Genomic DNA, 16217 nt, shown 5'->3' with positions numbered 1-16217 from the left:
AATTTTTTCCCATATGTGGCCCCATGTGTTAGTCTGACAGCCCATGTCAGCCCCTTTATCTGCGCATTTTGGAAAGAAGCTACCCTTTTCTGTGCACCCTGGTGATGTGAGTGCAGCTGGTTCTGCACTGAAAGCTGTAACTGCTAATGCACGCCAGATATCAGGAAAAGGGAGTATGTAAATATATTCTGATGTCAGATGCCGTATCAGAACAGATTCCGGGCATTTGACTAGTCATCTTGGTGACTAGCAGGTTTTTTTTCAGGAATGCTATTTTTACATACGTAATAGTATCAACACACAAAACTGATAACATGGGGGTTAAACACCCTCCAAAACCTTAAAAAAATGTGCAGAATGAAGTGAAAGTGTAAATGTTTTTATGTATATTTAAGTAGTGTGTAGTATAAAAGAAACTGAACTGCAACAGACTGGGAGTCCTGACACAACGTGGGTTGCCCTCCTGAGACCTCACCTCTTTTTTAGCTTTAGAAATGTTACAAAGCATCAGCACTGACTCTCAACAGCAGAGGGTTAAAGCAGGGAAAGGTGCTCGAGGGAAAAGAATGGGACTCTGTGGGAAGTGAGGCATTCTGCTGACAGGAAGGTTTAAAACCTTTGTGAAACCCATGTTTTTACTTAGGGCTTCAGTCTGGATGTTTTTTCTTTCAGAAACATTTACTGAGATTGACTATAGTGCTCATTTGTAGTCACTGTTCAGTCAAGAGGAAGCAGCATAGATAAAGCAATAAATGAGAAAGTTCTGTATTCTTCGAGGTGGCTCTGTCTTAGCAGTTTGATTTCCACAGCGTTGATCCTTGTGTCTGTTTATGCCCAAGCAAAATAGGCTTGGGCATAAATGCCATACAATCTCCACTCATTTCGACTTGTGGTGGTATTTAGCCCCTGTTTCGCCTACATGACATACAAGGTTAAGTTGTGACGATGAATGTTGCAGTTGAAGATAAGGTCCTTGATGTGACCAAACACTGGCTTTGCAACCTTTAGTAATTGCCTTAACTTCATGAGTGCTTGGATGAGTCCATCTGCTCTGGCTATGTTTTAACTTGGTGTTTTGCACATGTAAGTTCCCTTCTGCAGTTCCAGTTGGAGAGATTCTTTACACCCTTGGGCATGGTGCTGGTCCTGAATAGCTTCTGGTACGCAGCCAAGTGTAGCTGCGGTTCCTTGCTGGGTAAGTAATCACAACATATGGGCTGAAGTGTGAAATGTACCTTGAGGAAAGGCTGTTTGTGAAGGTAAGTGCTCAGTGATAGAATCAGCTGCAAAAAAATGCCCGGCAGTATAAACTTCAGAAATGGAACAAGTTAACCTGCATGAGTGTACACACATGCTGACTATGGAAAGGATGGCATTTAGCTGGTACATTTCAGGATGCGTAAACAGAAATACACTACTATTTAGTTTTTGGGTATCGTGCAAAATGACCTAATCAGTAAACTGAAACCAGCCCCAAACACAGCTTTGCTGAACTCGTTAGTAAAAATAACATTATGCAATGTTCCTACTGATTTAACAGAGGTATTCAGGAGTATCAGTTTTATTCTAACTAATTGTGAATTTTTCTTTATGGCAAACTGTTTAGTTGAATGTATTTTAAAGTCTTATAAAGAAGCGTGGTAAGGAAATTAAACATACTGCAACTAAAGGTGTAGATACTTTTGCTTTTTACAGCTCTGTGTGCACTGGAGTCAGTTCTGAAAGCTGATGGTGTATTTGATTTTGTCCATGCCACAAAGCTTTTTCATGGATTATATTAGAAGTAAAACTGCCACTGGTTTGCATAATTTAGTTCTCGATTTGATTGTGATATTATTGTTCTGTCAACAAGTGCCTTAGTCTACTAACTTTCATGGATTAATGCCCAGCAATGGGAACTTCTCCTTTAACTTGAAGACAAGAGAGTATCAGGTGACAAGCAGACTCTTGCTTATTATTGAGAAACTTTCATTATCGCCAGTCTTGTCTTGGCTCACAAATGTCTCAGTTTTCTGTAATGTATTTCTCAGATTCACTAACTGAGGAAAGTAGAATGGTTTCAGTTCCGTTTCAGTTCAGACTGTCTTACTTGTCAGTCTCAAACTGGCAAACAAATTTTCTTTTGGCGTTAAAGGATTAAATTATTCTTTACAAAATTGAAAAGGCAACTGCAAAAGAAAAGTTTCAAAGGAATCTCATGCAAGCTTGAAATATAACTGGCACTGCTATCTTGAAAAAATTTTCATACTTCTTTCCTTTTTTAGCTGAATCCCTTCTTGCCTTCAGCTCTCCTCAGAGGTGCTGTTTTATGGGGTTGAGTGAGCTCTAGACTGAGTCCACAATGGGTGCAGGTGCCCCCTCTCCCCCTAGTTTGCTCATACCTGAAGAATCCATTGATATGAATTTAATCTTAAAATTCATTAAGATTAAATAAATCTTCATCCATTTATTAATCTCTGCTTCTTTCTCACTTGCTAATTAATCTTACTGAAGCATGTTGTATTACTTCGGAGGCTTATGGGAGTGAGGTGTTGGTTTTAGCTATTTACATCTACATTTGCAAGGCACTCACTCTCTGCTCTGTTGATTTGCTCACTAGTTTTATGTCCCTGTTCAAGACATTAATTAAATGGCTGCTTTATTGGATTCCTTCATCTTCAGATTGCCCACAATTGCTGTGTTCTTCATGGCTTCTTTACAGCTTTTGTACCACAGAGTTAATTTTTAATATTTTTTTGAAGAAAGCTACAATGTGGGGCATCCCTGATAACCATCCAAGGCATCTCTAGTGTAAAGATGACTGACCTGTAAAGGTTTTGAACTGTGCCAGTTTGCCCCTGCTACTAGCTTTTGAGATCTAAGCTTTTGCCATCTGTCAATGTGCTACATTAATTAGTCTGCTTGCTGAGGAAAATTGCTCAGCGTGGTAGAGGTCAGTGAGAGATTTTGATACGAAGAGAAGTTGGTGGTGAGGGTTCTGCTTCCTCTTTTCTGTGTGTGCAAAAGAGGAGATGCAGTTGGCGAATTTCTAGAACATCTGTGTAACCATCAGAAGCAGACATGAAATCAGAAATGCAGAATTATTAAACAATCTGGCTTTGGTGAGTATTCTCTACGTCAGATAGGTTTATTTCCTCCTGAACCATACTGCTATGTAAATATTACAGAAGTAAATGTATTTCGAGTCTGGATTGTTAAAAGTTTCATTTCATTGTGCTCTTAATACCTGCATTGCAGGGAAATCTGATTAATTCTTAGAATTGTATAGCCTGTATAAGAAAACCCTGTTCCTTCTACTTCCTGAGGTAGTAATTATTAAGGAATTAGCATCTCATGTGAGATTCCCCAGCTTGAAGATTACATATGTTTGAAATTCTGTTTTGAGGATGTTAACCAAGTGTGAAGAAGTCTTTTGCTGGTTCTTCGATCCGAGATTAATTCCATGCACAAAAGGTGGGTTATATTTGCTCCATTATTTACATTTTTTTTTCTTTTTGTTATATGTAGTTTGGGCTCCATCAAAGCTCAGGTGCTGGTGTTTCATCACTGTTGGAAGATATTCTTGTATTTTGAAATTTCCGTGAAAATGCTCATCTCTATGTTGAATTTCAACAAAGGAGAAAAAAATGTTTGTATGGCAATTTTCATTCTCAGCCAACTATCATTTAATACCATCATAAAATAGCACTGGAGGGGTAACTTGATCCTTTATATTCCTTTGCTAGATGTATCTGCTTTATTCTTTGGCTGTGGCACTCTTCAGTGCTATACAGTGTGGATAATCCTTTCTTGCAGTGTATAGCATAGCATGAAGAGTAAATTAAAACTTCTCTGGCAATGGAGCATGGACCATTGTTTTTTTCTCCCTTCAGAAGATTTCTTGCTTTGTTGCTGATGTCCCCATTGCTCAGGGGGAAGTTCCTCCAGATAGTTCCAGATCAGAGTTCATTTGATTCGAGAGGTTCTTTACCAGCCTGGACTCTGAAAAACAGGGTCAGCTGCTCTTTGAAGGAAGCTAGGTCAGTTTTCCTTGTCTTGTTTCTTCTTGTGAGTGATATTGTACTTTGACCAACCATCCCAGCTTCATTTCTATCCTGTTCTCAGATACCCTTTCTGAAGACAGAATTTGACCTGTCAATTGGATTCTGTTGAGGTAGGAATTTACACTTTACTGATTATTCTTTTATTGCTTTTGGTGATGTTAATTACACATATTTTTGCTTTATTTATTCGAAAGAAAACTTGATTAAGCTTGGTAGGAGACTTGGAGGGGAAGAGCTGAGTTTTGATATCAGTCAACCAAGTTACTGGGGACTAACACGTTATAACCTAGAACTGAAAAAATAGACTTTTGGTTTTTGTTTAGCGAAAGATTACACACGGGTAGAATTTTAAAACTTTGGGATTTTTCCAAACAAAATCAGCACAGGAAAAAAATTGGGGCTGCTTGTCTCCTGAAAGAGTTTATGATTTGCTCATACTACAGGTTGTCTGTGTGTTGCATTAAATGCTTGATGACAAGAGAGTAATGCCCAGGTCATGCTTTTCTGTGATAGGACTGATGCTTCTCCAGATCTATGTAGGCTATTGGTAGACATGACCATATATTAATTCTGCTGTACCATTTTCCATATCCACAAAATCTTTCCCTCCCTGGGCTTTTTGATCCTTAGAACTAGACTCATTGTCCCTCACTGTTTCTAGAGAGATTCTTCGTCAAGTTGCAACTGTGGGGTTATTTGGAAAATGTAGGAAACCTAGGAGATCCTGGAGTCTTTGGAAGTGTCGAGTGTTTTCTTTCAGATTTTGAGTACCACTGCTTCATACGTAGTGTCCGGTTATGCTGTGGTTTTCCCATTAGTATGCTTTTGGACAGACTGGCATTACAATATTAGTGAGACAGGATAATTCCTCCTCAAGCTTCTTGGCTTACTGGAAAAATAGACTCTTATGTCTTTGTGCTATAGCAAAGACAAAGCTGATCAGCTTCTCTGATCAGCTGAGCCTGAGGGGGTGCATGGCCATATCCCGGGTCTTTGGGGTGTGAAGAGGAATATCCTTTGGCTCTTCTGACTGAAGAGATTGCTTTTGCACCAGTTCCTGTGAGGGTCCATGGGGCCTTTGGAGTTCCCCAGATGTGTCGGGACACGGCGTGTAGGCAAAGAGCAGGTAAGTGACTTGTTGTGTTCTCCTTTACTTCTAAATGCATTGATGTCTGTTTGTACTGGTTTTGAATTTTTGAATATTGTTGAGAAATTTGTATTTCTTAACATTTTTGTGGGTTTTTTTGTGATTGTGTTCCTCCCATTATAGAGCAAGTTTCTACGTGCTGATTGTGTTCCTCCCATTATAGAGCAAGTTTCTACTTAACTGAGAAAATTAACTGGAATTAAAGAATGGGCGTGAGGAGGATTGATAAGAACTTAGAACAAGACTATGTAAAAATAAATTTTTTATTGCATAAATTTTGTACCGAATTTTATTTTAGCAAAAAAAAAGAGCAAATTCAACAGTTCAACAATTTCAGCAAATTCCATGTGTTTTCTTTTCATAGGGCTGGGCTCATCACTGAGAAATATTGATCAGCAAAGATATGTTTCTGTAACGCACCAAGATAAACCTAGAAGGCATAATGGGACCCCTTAAAAATATCTCTGTCTTTGCTTGTGTCTTTACATTCACGCTATGGAATAATATCCAGCCAACTGTGGAAAATGAATTTATTGCAAATTATTCAAGCAGTTTGCTAACTAATGTTCCAAAAAACATTCCAGTCCATACCCAGGTATTAGATTTATCACATAATAGGATCTCTGGACTTAGTATCTCAGAATTTATTTCTCTTTTTGACCTTCAAGTATTAAATCTTTCTCATAATTTAATTACAGAACTTGACTTCAGTGTCTTCATTTTTAATCAAGATTTAGAATACTTAGATTTATCTCATAATAACATTTTGAAAGTTTACTGTCAAACCCTTGCATATCTTAGACATTTAGATCTTTCTTTCAATAAGTTTACTGCCCTGCCCATCTGTCAGGAATTCAGGAACATGTTTCATTTGGAGTACCTAGGATTAAGTGCCATGATGATGCGAAGGTCAGACTTCAGATATATTGTACATTTGCAGCTGCACACTGTCTTCCTAACCTTAGAAGACTTTTCTCTGTATGAGCCTCAGAGTCTGACAGCCTTGAATACAAGGAGCCTTCACATTGTTTTTGCAGCAAACCAAAACTTCAGTTTTTCCCTCTTGTATGATGGCATGAGCACTTCAGAAAACTTAAGAATAGTTAACATAAGATATGCCTTGAGCCACAAAGATTTCCCTGCTCCTCCTTTAACGCTTCTGAAGAAAATCAAGACAACAGCTCTGATGCTTGACACTGTAGACTTACAATGGTCTATCATTTTGCAAATTTTCCTGCTCATTTGGTATTCACCTGTGGAGCACTTGACCGTGAGAAATTTGACTTTTCGAGGACCACTGGGGGAGCTGACTGAATACGAATTTCTACCCTTATTAAGCCCACTGGAACAAATAATCTCTTTGGGTGGCTCCATGAAAGTGCTGACTTTGGAGCATGTTCGTAATAAGGTATATTACTTCAACCAGGAGATTCTATACAGACAGTTTTCAGAGATGAATATTGCCAGTTTGACAATATATGATGCATATATGCCACACATGCTTTGCCCCAATAGAACAAGCTCATTTCAGTATTTAAATTTTTCTCACAATGCCCTGACGGATGAATTATTCCAGAATTGTGGCACTCTGACAGAACTCAAATTACTAATTTTGCAGAGGAATAAATTTGAAAGCCTTTCCAAGGCAAGCTTCATGACCAGCCGTATGAAATCGCTGAAATATCTGGACATCAGCAGCAACTTGCTGAGTCACGATGCAGCTGGTGTGCAATGCCAGTGGGCTGAGTCTCTGTCAGAGTTGGATCTGTCCTCCAATCAGTTGACGGATTCCGTGTTTGAGTGCTTGCCAGTCAACATTGAAAAACTCAAGCTACAAAACAATCAGATCAGCAGTGTCCCCAAGGGGACGGCTGAGCTGAAATCCTTGAAAGAGCTGAACCTGGCATCGAACAGGCTGGCTGACCTGCCGGGGTGCAGTGGATTTGCGTCCCTGGAGTTCCTGAACACAGAGATGAATTTGATCCTCACCCCATCTGCCGACTTCTTCCAGAGCTGCCCAAGGGTCAGGGAGCTACAGGCCGGGCACAATCCATTCAAGTGTTCCTGTGAGCTGCAAGACTTCATCCGTCTGGAGAGGCAGTCTGGGGGGAAGCTGTTTGGCTGGCCGGAGGCGTACGTGTGCGAGTACCCGGAAGACTTGCAAGGAACGCAGCTGAAGGAGACACAGACGAAGCGGAGAGCTTGGCACAACCACCCTGAAGAGCAGGAGACGGGTCTGCAGTTTCACGCGTTCATTTCCTACAGCGAGCGTGATTCGTTGTGGGTGAAGAACGAGCTGATCCCAAACCTGGAGAAGGGGGAGGGCTGCGTGCAGCTGTGCCAGCACGAGAGGAACTTTATCCCCGGGAAGAGCATTGTGGAGAACATCATTAACTGCATCGAGAAGAGCTACAAGTCGATCTTTGTGTTGTCTCCCAACTTTGTGCAGAGCGAGTGGTGTCACTATGAGCTGTACTTTGCCCATCACAAATTATTCAGTGAGAACTCCAACAGCTTAATCCTCATTTTACTGGAGCCGATCCCTCCGTACATTATCCCTGCGAGGTATCACAAGCTGAAGGCTCTCATGGCCAAGCGAACCTACCTGGAGTGGCCAAAGGAGCGGAGCAAGCGTGCCCTTTTCTGGGCTAACCTGAGGGCGGCTATTAGCATTAACCTGCCAGTATCCTTTGAAGCAAATGATGAGCAGAGTGATGTTACTTCTACTAGTAGTCTAAATGAGTATGTGAATACAGATTTCACTGTCTTGCAGTAAATTTTGTTAATCATTTTTTATAGTTTTTTACTGTATTCCTAGTTTGTACCAAAATGTAATCGTGCCACATACAGAAATTGCTATTGCTACATCTAGTAATGAAAGTAGTCAGAAGTGTTCTGTAGTTGCCCATGATCAACAAAGCAAAGGAGAGAGAAATTTTTATAGTGATTGCATTTATTTTTGTTGACTTGGGTTGCATTTATTTTGGGCTTTTCCCATTGAAAGCGATATGTGAAAGTAACAAAAATAGCGGCTGGTTCAATGTCATCAGGACTGTCAAGGCATTCATTCAATCTTTATTCTGGCATGGATGTTGTGGGGTTAAGGTGGAAGGGATCTGCTTCCTTGGGTTTAATTAAATAATACAAAGAAGAAGAAAACTCTTGTTTAAACCCCTTTCTGTACATTGGTATAGTAGATGTCAAAGGTACGGTATCCCTACACCTTCAGCCTGTTTTCCTTTCCTGGAAGTCTTTCCCTTCATCACAGACAGAGAGTTTCCTGGATTGGAGCTGAACGTTGGAACTGTTAATCCATGTTTAATATTCTTCTTCCTTTGCTGTACTAAACATTCCGACTTGCCTAGGTTTACCTACCAAGTCATGATTTCATAGAATTTGCTATGCATTATCTTCAAAATAATAGTTAATATTTGAACTTATGAAATTTTTATAGTGTTATAATATTGCTGCTTTCTGCTCTGATCATATAAAGTTACAATGGGTTGCCTATTTTTCCTGTTTTCTAAAATGTAGTTATATATTTCAATAGAATATTTTTCTTATTATGAACTCTTTCAACTGTAAGAGGGCAAAGAAAAATGAGATGCCTCAATCTGTTGCCATTTCATTAGAAAAATTTCCCTCAATTGTGCTGCTGTAATTGTTCTGTTAAACCATAAAATATATTTTATTGCTATCTCCCTGCAGCAGCTAATAAGTAACCTACATTATAATGTAGTTTTATAGGTATTTAGAATACATTTTACACAATAATAACAGGAAACGCCCTCATAATTATAGAAAATTGGCAATGCTGCAAATGAACAGTGGGAAACACAACTTGCACAACCATTGAGAAAGAGTGGTATTACCAGAAGTGTCACTGAATTAGGTAATTTTTTAAGTATTTAAACTCAGAAGCTTGATGTTTGGAGGTAAATCCCCTTCTACCTCCAGACTTTCACTGAACTCTGGTACCTTGCCCTTTTATTAGCAGGTGCTGAGGGTCTTCATGCAGGTGAAAAAGGAGCAATTTTCATTGGGAAATAACTTCTCTGCTAAAATCAAACTGATTAAACTAATGGTATTTGTTGATAGGAGACGTCTAATCACTTGCTGTGCTTGGATTGAATTTGACAATCTAATAAACCTCTCCTTTTTTATCTGTTATTAAATTTGCTGGTGTCATTTCACTGGTGATGAGGAGCTGTGTAATTATACTTATGGCTTAATGGAAATTCAAAGCCCTCTGATCAGAACCATGAGCAGCATGTGCAGTGAGCAAGCCAGTAAGACGTTGTGACCCTTGACACTCACCCAGTTGGCTGACCGGGCACCTGCCAGGCATGTGTGCTGGCAGCCAGATGAAGCAGTAGGTGGGAAGCTACGGGGCAGCTTCCCGGTGTCCAGAAGTGCTGAGACACCGCTGTGCACCCACCCACCTACCAGCTCAGGGTAAGTGGATGCCGAGTGCCTGGCTCCGAATGTTGGTATTTGGAAAGAAGTGTTAAAAAATCTTTATTAAGTCTTGATTTTGGGTGAAGGGAAGTTAGCTACTGACTTCTCTGATAACTTCTAACTGAGACCTCCCCCTTCCCAAACCCAGGACCAAGCTTTCTTTGCGTACCTTAAAAAGGGCTGCTAAACCCTCAGTACTTCAGTGGGAGCTGGTGGATGCCTTGTGCTTGGAAAAACAGGTTATTTATGATGAGAGATGTTCAAAGACACAGAGGAGCTTAGGGCTCTGCAGGAGTTTGAGTTGGGAAGGCTTTACCTTACCCTGAGAGTTACTCATGCTTCATAGCAACCCAACATGGTAGCCAGGGCTGTCAGGCACCATGGGGTGCTGCCGAAAGCACATGGCCAACGTGGTGTGCCAGCCAGCCAGTTATAGCAGGCTGCGAGGCACTCTCCACAGAAGTAGTGATGTCAAACCTGGGGCTGCAGCCTGAATGCACCACTGAAGATGCGACGTTTCCTTCTTCGCAGGTTTTTCCCAACCGTACAGCATCCCTCTGGGTGCAGGTTCTTCACTTCCTCTGTAACATCGCTGGCTGCTCTTTGGCAGTTGCCTCCTAAGCTTTATCGACTTCTTTATTTCAGCTATCGCCAGAGTTACACCTGTATAATTAACCGTTTGTGTGCTATACAGCTCTCAGGAACTTAAGGAACTGTTCAGCCACAGAGGCCAATGCACATTGTGCTGGTTACGAGTTTTGTAACCTTTACCTCTCCAGGGCTTCTCTGAGTTACTCAAAAACCTGTGCCACCCCCCTTCCTGAAAGACTTCTCCCCCTCCCAGGCGTTACAGTCCAGGGCCACGATTAGCATTCACACTTAGTGGTAGCGTTTTAATGGGCACAAAGCCTGTCCTGTTTACTAGACGAGAAAAGAGGAAGTAAAATTTCTCAGCTCAGGCTTTCCGGTCTCTGCAAATGCAATGCATCAGCAAACTGGGGTTTATGTCCTAAATAACGTGCAGGGTCTGGGCTGTGGCAGAGTACCTTACCTTCAAGACTGTTCTGAAACCTAAGTTGTAGGTAGGTGCGAAAGGAATAATTTCTGAAGTCTGCCAAGTATATTGTTTTAGGATGTTAACCCTCTAACCTCCCTTTATACGCTGTCCTTCCTACCTCATTAATCTTTCATCCACATGCCAAGTATTTCAGTTACTTACATACTGTACCATACTCTACAGCTGCTTCAAATACACTCCTGAGCTCCTTTGATAAAGCAGATTAATTTTGTTTTTCTTTTGTTCAAGTTAACATTTGACAGTGTTTCTTGTCGCTTCTCAGTTGGAACCTACATTTTCTTCCTCCCTGAAACTCTGTTTCTGTTCAGAGGGTGCCTGAAGTGTTGATTATTTTTTTGTTGTTGTTATTTTGGCCAAATGTAGCAAATGCTCTTTTTCACTGTTTTTTTTACATTGAAGATTTGTTTTTAAAAAAAGGAAGTGTTCCTAGAGCTGCTTCTTGGGAAGAAGTTTGAGAGACTTAGAGGACACGAGTATCTGGTTGAACTCCTGAAATGCTGTCGTACCAATGTCCATATTTATAAAAAAATTGTCAGGTGCTGCTCTCGCTGAGCTCGCAGGCTTGGAGGCAGGGATGAAAGCAAGCATTGTGTATCCACTTTGTTAGTGTTCGGCCAGGCCAGAGTTGTAATTGCAGAGGATATGTTAAAAGTGTTTTTATGGCTGAAAGTTGCAGTAAAGACACAAAGATCAGTTGTGAATCCCTGTGCCTGGCAGGATTACTCTGTGATAGAAGGTAAGGCAGATGTAACAGCTTCATTTCTTAACTGTGAAAAAATAAGTATTTTCTTAAATTACACTCAAAACCTCAAATGTTGCCATTTTCTCAGACTAAGAGTGACACCCAGTGGCCGGTTAAATTATCATTGAATACTTCCTGAAGATGAGGGCTCATGCTAGAATACGTGCAGTGCGTTTTGCCTCTTAGGAAAGCTGAAATAAAGAATCACGTCGGCCCAGCAAATGCGGGAGCCTCTTGCAGGTGTGTGTGGTCTGGAGAGGACAGGTCAGGACCGGCCCTTCTTCGTGGCAGCTCCTGTGCTGGCCCCGTGGCTGTGACCCCATCCCCAGCGCCATCGGTCCCCAGTTGGCTGTGGGGCACAGGCACTGACTGTTTCGCTAACAAATGAACTTCATAAATCAACAGTGTAATACGAGCACCGACTCTGGCTTTTCAGTGAGCAATCCTTATTTTCAAGCAGGACACCAAGATGGAGATGCCGGTCATTTTCTCATGTTCTGTTTGCTGTTGGCAGGGTTTTTACTTTTACGCCTCACTCTTGCCGTCCCCGCTTTCCCTCCTGTTCGTCCCCATGGCATCGTGTAGGTCTCACCAGGCTGGTCCCCTGGCTCCCCGGACCAACATCCCACCATCATTACCTCACCAGGAATGGGCTTGCTCATTTTGGGCATCTGAAAAGGTACGGAGAAATAAACCCCACTCTTCAGCCCGCTCTGCGCGTGGTCACCTCTCGGCATGCCCACGGACCTGCCCCGAGGCCAGTAGGATTTGCACCCCTGGATGTGTTCTCAGCCTGCGGCCACACTCTGCTCCCGCATCCCAGTCTCCAAAGGGCTGCTGGGGAGAGCGCGGCTAAAGGAGCAGGCCCAGCCAGCCACTCTGCAAGCAATAAAAAAAATGCAAACTGGCATGTTTGCTGCTCCAGACTCGCCAATGGACTAATTAGAATGCCCTAATTAGACGCGAGTGAACTATTTTTGAGTTTGCCACCGAGTGTGCTGATGGGCACGGCTCCTCTGCAGGGCAGGAGCCAGAAGAGCCAGCGGTGCCTCGCGCGCCTGCCCTCGGCCGAGTGTGGGGCAGGTACGGAGGGGAGGTGGGCACGTGCGCTGCGGGGGGACCATCCGAAATACTCGGGGCTGCCTGGGGCCAGCAGGGATCCCTGGGCAAACCCCGACCCTCGTACCTGTGTCATTGCTCCCTGTCGTACAGCCTATGATGACATAGAAACATAGAATCGTGACCACCAACAGTATTCTGAGGGTTTTATTAACAAGTATAATACATACGCACTGTATCCTAAATATAGTATGAGGACTGTACAGTACAAATTTATGTTCACAGTTTTGACATGACAAAATGTCATTACTGAATTCCCATTGGACTACCAAAGTAGAAACAGTGAAAGTACATTAAACATTCACATCTTTAGTAAGAAAAGATTACCAAAATGTCTCCATATTTGCTAGTAATGCACGCTAGAAACCTTTAATTACCCATTCAGTCTTATTAGCTTATAAAATATATTACATTTTATTAAAAAAATTCTGCATAGTTTATACAAGTATTAAAGTAAATAGAACAGCCCTGCTATATTTGCAGGTGAGAGATGCTAAGCAGAAAGATTATTTTGACCCTCTAATATTTAAAGTACATTTAAAAAAGTGCTAATATCTGTAAAATACAATGAAAACTGTTGTAGCCCTCTTAAGATATGTAAAATGCTTTGTCATTTTTTATAGAAAGGATTTGTATTCATCTACATGTTGCTAACCTTGACATAGACAACAGCTTGTTTGTACAAGATGTGGTATTAGAAAGATCACTGCAGAATGGTGGTGTCCATTGAAATAAAACTGCACACAGTAACACCTGCTCAGCTTTTTGCGATTGTCTTAGAGACGAGTAATTCATTATAATCAAAAGGCTTAAAACAGGCACATTTTAGTAAAAGAGTATTACCTGTTACACAGTGCACAGTGCAATACTGCTAGGGAAAAAGGTGGGTTTTTTAAATACACACGTTCTGCAGGATTAGGGTTTTCTGAAGATTAGGGTTTTCTGTCTTTGTATCTAAACTGGCTTCTCTTTAGGGCAAAGATGGAAGGACTGGCTTTAAAAAGCATTTAGTTGTGTACATTTAAAAGTTACAAGATACTCCTCAAATGAAAGTTTGCTAACATGAATCAATGAGCCAGTTGAGATGTAAATTCCCATTTTCAGCTGAAAGATGAATGCATATTTGTTTGTGACTTTTTTGACATCCCACAAAAAGACACCAGACACAAGTGAAAAATCCTGTGAGGCATTTACATGACATAATCTCAGATATTTATATTTAATATTTAAATTTGTGTTGTCCTAAATCACAAGGCACATGGATAAAGGTATTTTAAAATTCTATTGAATCTCCACTGTATTTGTCCCCACCGCTGGCAGAGATATTTTCAAGCAAAAGGTACACAGGCTAGTGAATGAACATGGTAAATCACCTAGATTAACTTCTCCAAAGTAACTTAGTTACAAAGAAGTTTTGATTTTAGGGTACTTGATTTTAGATTTTTAATTTAAAAAAATATTAAAGAAAACATTTTGTGAAAGCCTTGAAAGAGAGAGCATTGGAAGGAAATGTTCCTTAAACATCCCAAATTTTATGCATTTGTATTTGTTAAGCTAAAATAGGATTAGTTGCTATTAAGCTGCTTATTTTTATAGGATCTCATCTGCTTTTTTCCCTAGAATATAATGGAGAATTGTTTTCATCCCAGAATAGTAAATGTCTCTAGACTTGTGACTGATGCTACAGGGGCTCCACACAGCCTCTGCCAGTGACACGTCTGCGCTTACGGGAACCGCCATTAAAACCTAAAGCTGAATGAAGGAGCCCAGTTCTGCTACCACTGACGATAAAAATATCCAACAAAAATCCCCATTCCAGAACAGATGCTCATTAGTATCATATTCTTCCCTGCAAGTTCCTCAATGTTAGTAACAACCCAGCCTACCAAAAGACGACGGATTAATCTCCCAGGTTTTTCGGCTCAGTAGACATCAGACGAGGGCAGTTGCACAATAGATCTGGTGCAACTTCCCCCAGTCCTTGCCAAGCGGCGAGGATGTATGGTGCTGTAGGAGAGCACACGGACCTTCCTCACAAAAGCTTGGCAGCAATACTCCCAGCCCCGCTTCGAGGAGCACATGTTCGAGGCTCTATTCCTTAAAAAAAATTTGCTGGTTCCATATTCTGACACGCAAGATTTGTTACACAACTGGAACAATACTTTGTCTTTCACAGCAATTGCCGTAGGAGCATTTTTCTCTGAGAAGTACAGATCCTCTTCTCTAATTCTGTGGGTGTGCGGGTGTCAGCAGAACAGCTGGTAAACTTTGTCACCAAGGGGAAAACTCTCCGCAATCAAACTCTTGCATCTGCAAGAGTGTTTCAGTTCGCTGTTGGACTCCACACGCTCCAGCAGCAGGGCCTACCTGCTCCATAAGCTCACACGTACCCACCTGCAGATGGGACACTCCACCTGCCTCCTCCCAGAGAGTTTTAGGAAACTCCTCCTCGCCTGACGCCTCCAGTTTCCAGAGGGTTTTTCCAAGAGAAATGGAAATCTGACTTCAGTATGTTTAAATTGCAGGGAATGGTGTTTGCCTTATGTAGGGGAAAGAAGGAAAATGCCCTGGTGCGCAAGAGCCTACAGAAATAAAAATCCCGTTTCCTTGCAGTGCCACACGATCTGCCAGCTAATACAGACAGAAACCTTCCTTTCAGCGGGCTTCTAGAGACAGGAACATTTCTGCAACTGCAGGTTGCTTGGATTCACTTTATTTTATCTATGGAGTTGTGTTTGCTAACTTGACACCGGAGTTAAGACCTTGTGATGTGATTTTTAATGCAATAGACACATCCACAGAAAAGCTCAGTCTACCTAAGGCTGAGAGACTGCCAGAGCCACAAATCAGAGTTATCACATGGGTGATTTGGTGTATGTTTTTATCCAAAACAGACACACGATTCAATTTACCATCAGAATTGCTTCTATGTGATGCCATCTTCTCATAAAAATATTGTGGATTAATAATTTTAAATACTGTAGTGTACTGCAGTGGCACTCACTCACAACAATACCGTTTGGAGCTTTGTTAACATAACAATTGCTATTTTCTGAGGTGCAGCAAAAAGAAAAACTACTTAGAGGAAATGTAGGGGAGTGATTGTAGAGGGATAGTCCATATCCCTGAAATGAGGTGCAGTAGGTTTCTACGGTCATCATTTAATGCCATGTCACAGGAGAGTACCGTGTGTGTTCCATCATACTCTTGCACACAAACCAGACACACAGCATCACACAAGGTCTTCATTTAACAAATCCACCAGGGCATTATGCAATAAAACCAAGGACATATACTACACTGTAATACAGAGGACAGATGACATTGGTTTAGATGCACAGTATTATGTATAGACTCGATTCTGGCCAATTTTTCTTCTTGACTGGGGTAAACGATATTGTGACTCAATCTTTCTGTAAAGTAATTATATTGCTTAATTTATTTCTACAGGGTTATTCACTGTTTGGGCAGAGGGGATTTTTGATTCAGGTGACTTTCTAAAACTGTTATATTAACCATATTGCAGAAATCAACACGGTGGGGAGAGTCCATTCATTGCACTGTTGAGCATAAAATGAGAGTGTATCCCTTACAGGGCACATAAATAAAAGTCTCTGGCAAGGACTAGCA

The 16217-nt window shown here is 41.2% G+C and overlaps 1 protein-coding gene across 1 annotated transcript; it reads left to right on the top strand.

Annotated features, from left to right (window-relative positions):
* Positions 1 to 5632: 5632 nt before the first annotated feature.
* On the top strand, positions 5633 to 7966 carry LOC104286402 (toll-like receptor 1). Its single transcript, XM_009884994.1, has one exon. It carries the CDS (start codon positions 5633 to 5635, stop codon positions 7964 to 7966), a length of 2334 nt encoding a protein of 777 aa, XP_009883296.1.
* The last annotated feature ends 8251 nt before the right edge of the window (positions 7967 to 16217 follow it).

Source organism: Charadrius vociferus, unplaced genomic scaffold, assembly GCF_000708025.1.
Source record: "Charadrius vociferus isolate BGI_N301 unplaced genomic scaffold, ASM70802v2 scaffold134, whole genome shotgun sequence".
Lineage (NCBI taxonomy): Eukaryota > Metazoa > Chordata > Aves > Charadriiformes > Charadriidae > Charadrius > Charadrius vociferus.
This window is presented reverse-complemented; position numbering and strand designations above follow the sequence as displayed.

Coding starts and splice junctions, on each gene's coding strand:
- LOC104286402 (XM_009884994.1), top strand. CDS start 5,633: ATGGGACCCCTTAAAAATATCTCTGTCTTTGCTTGTGTCTTTACATTC.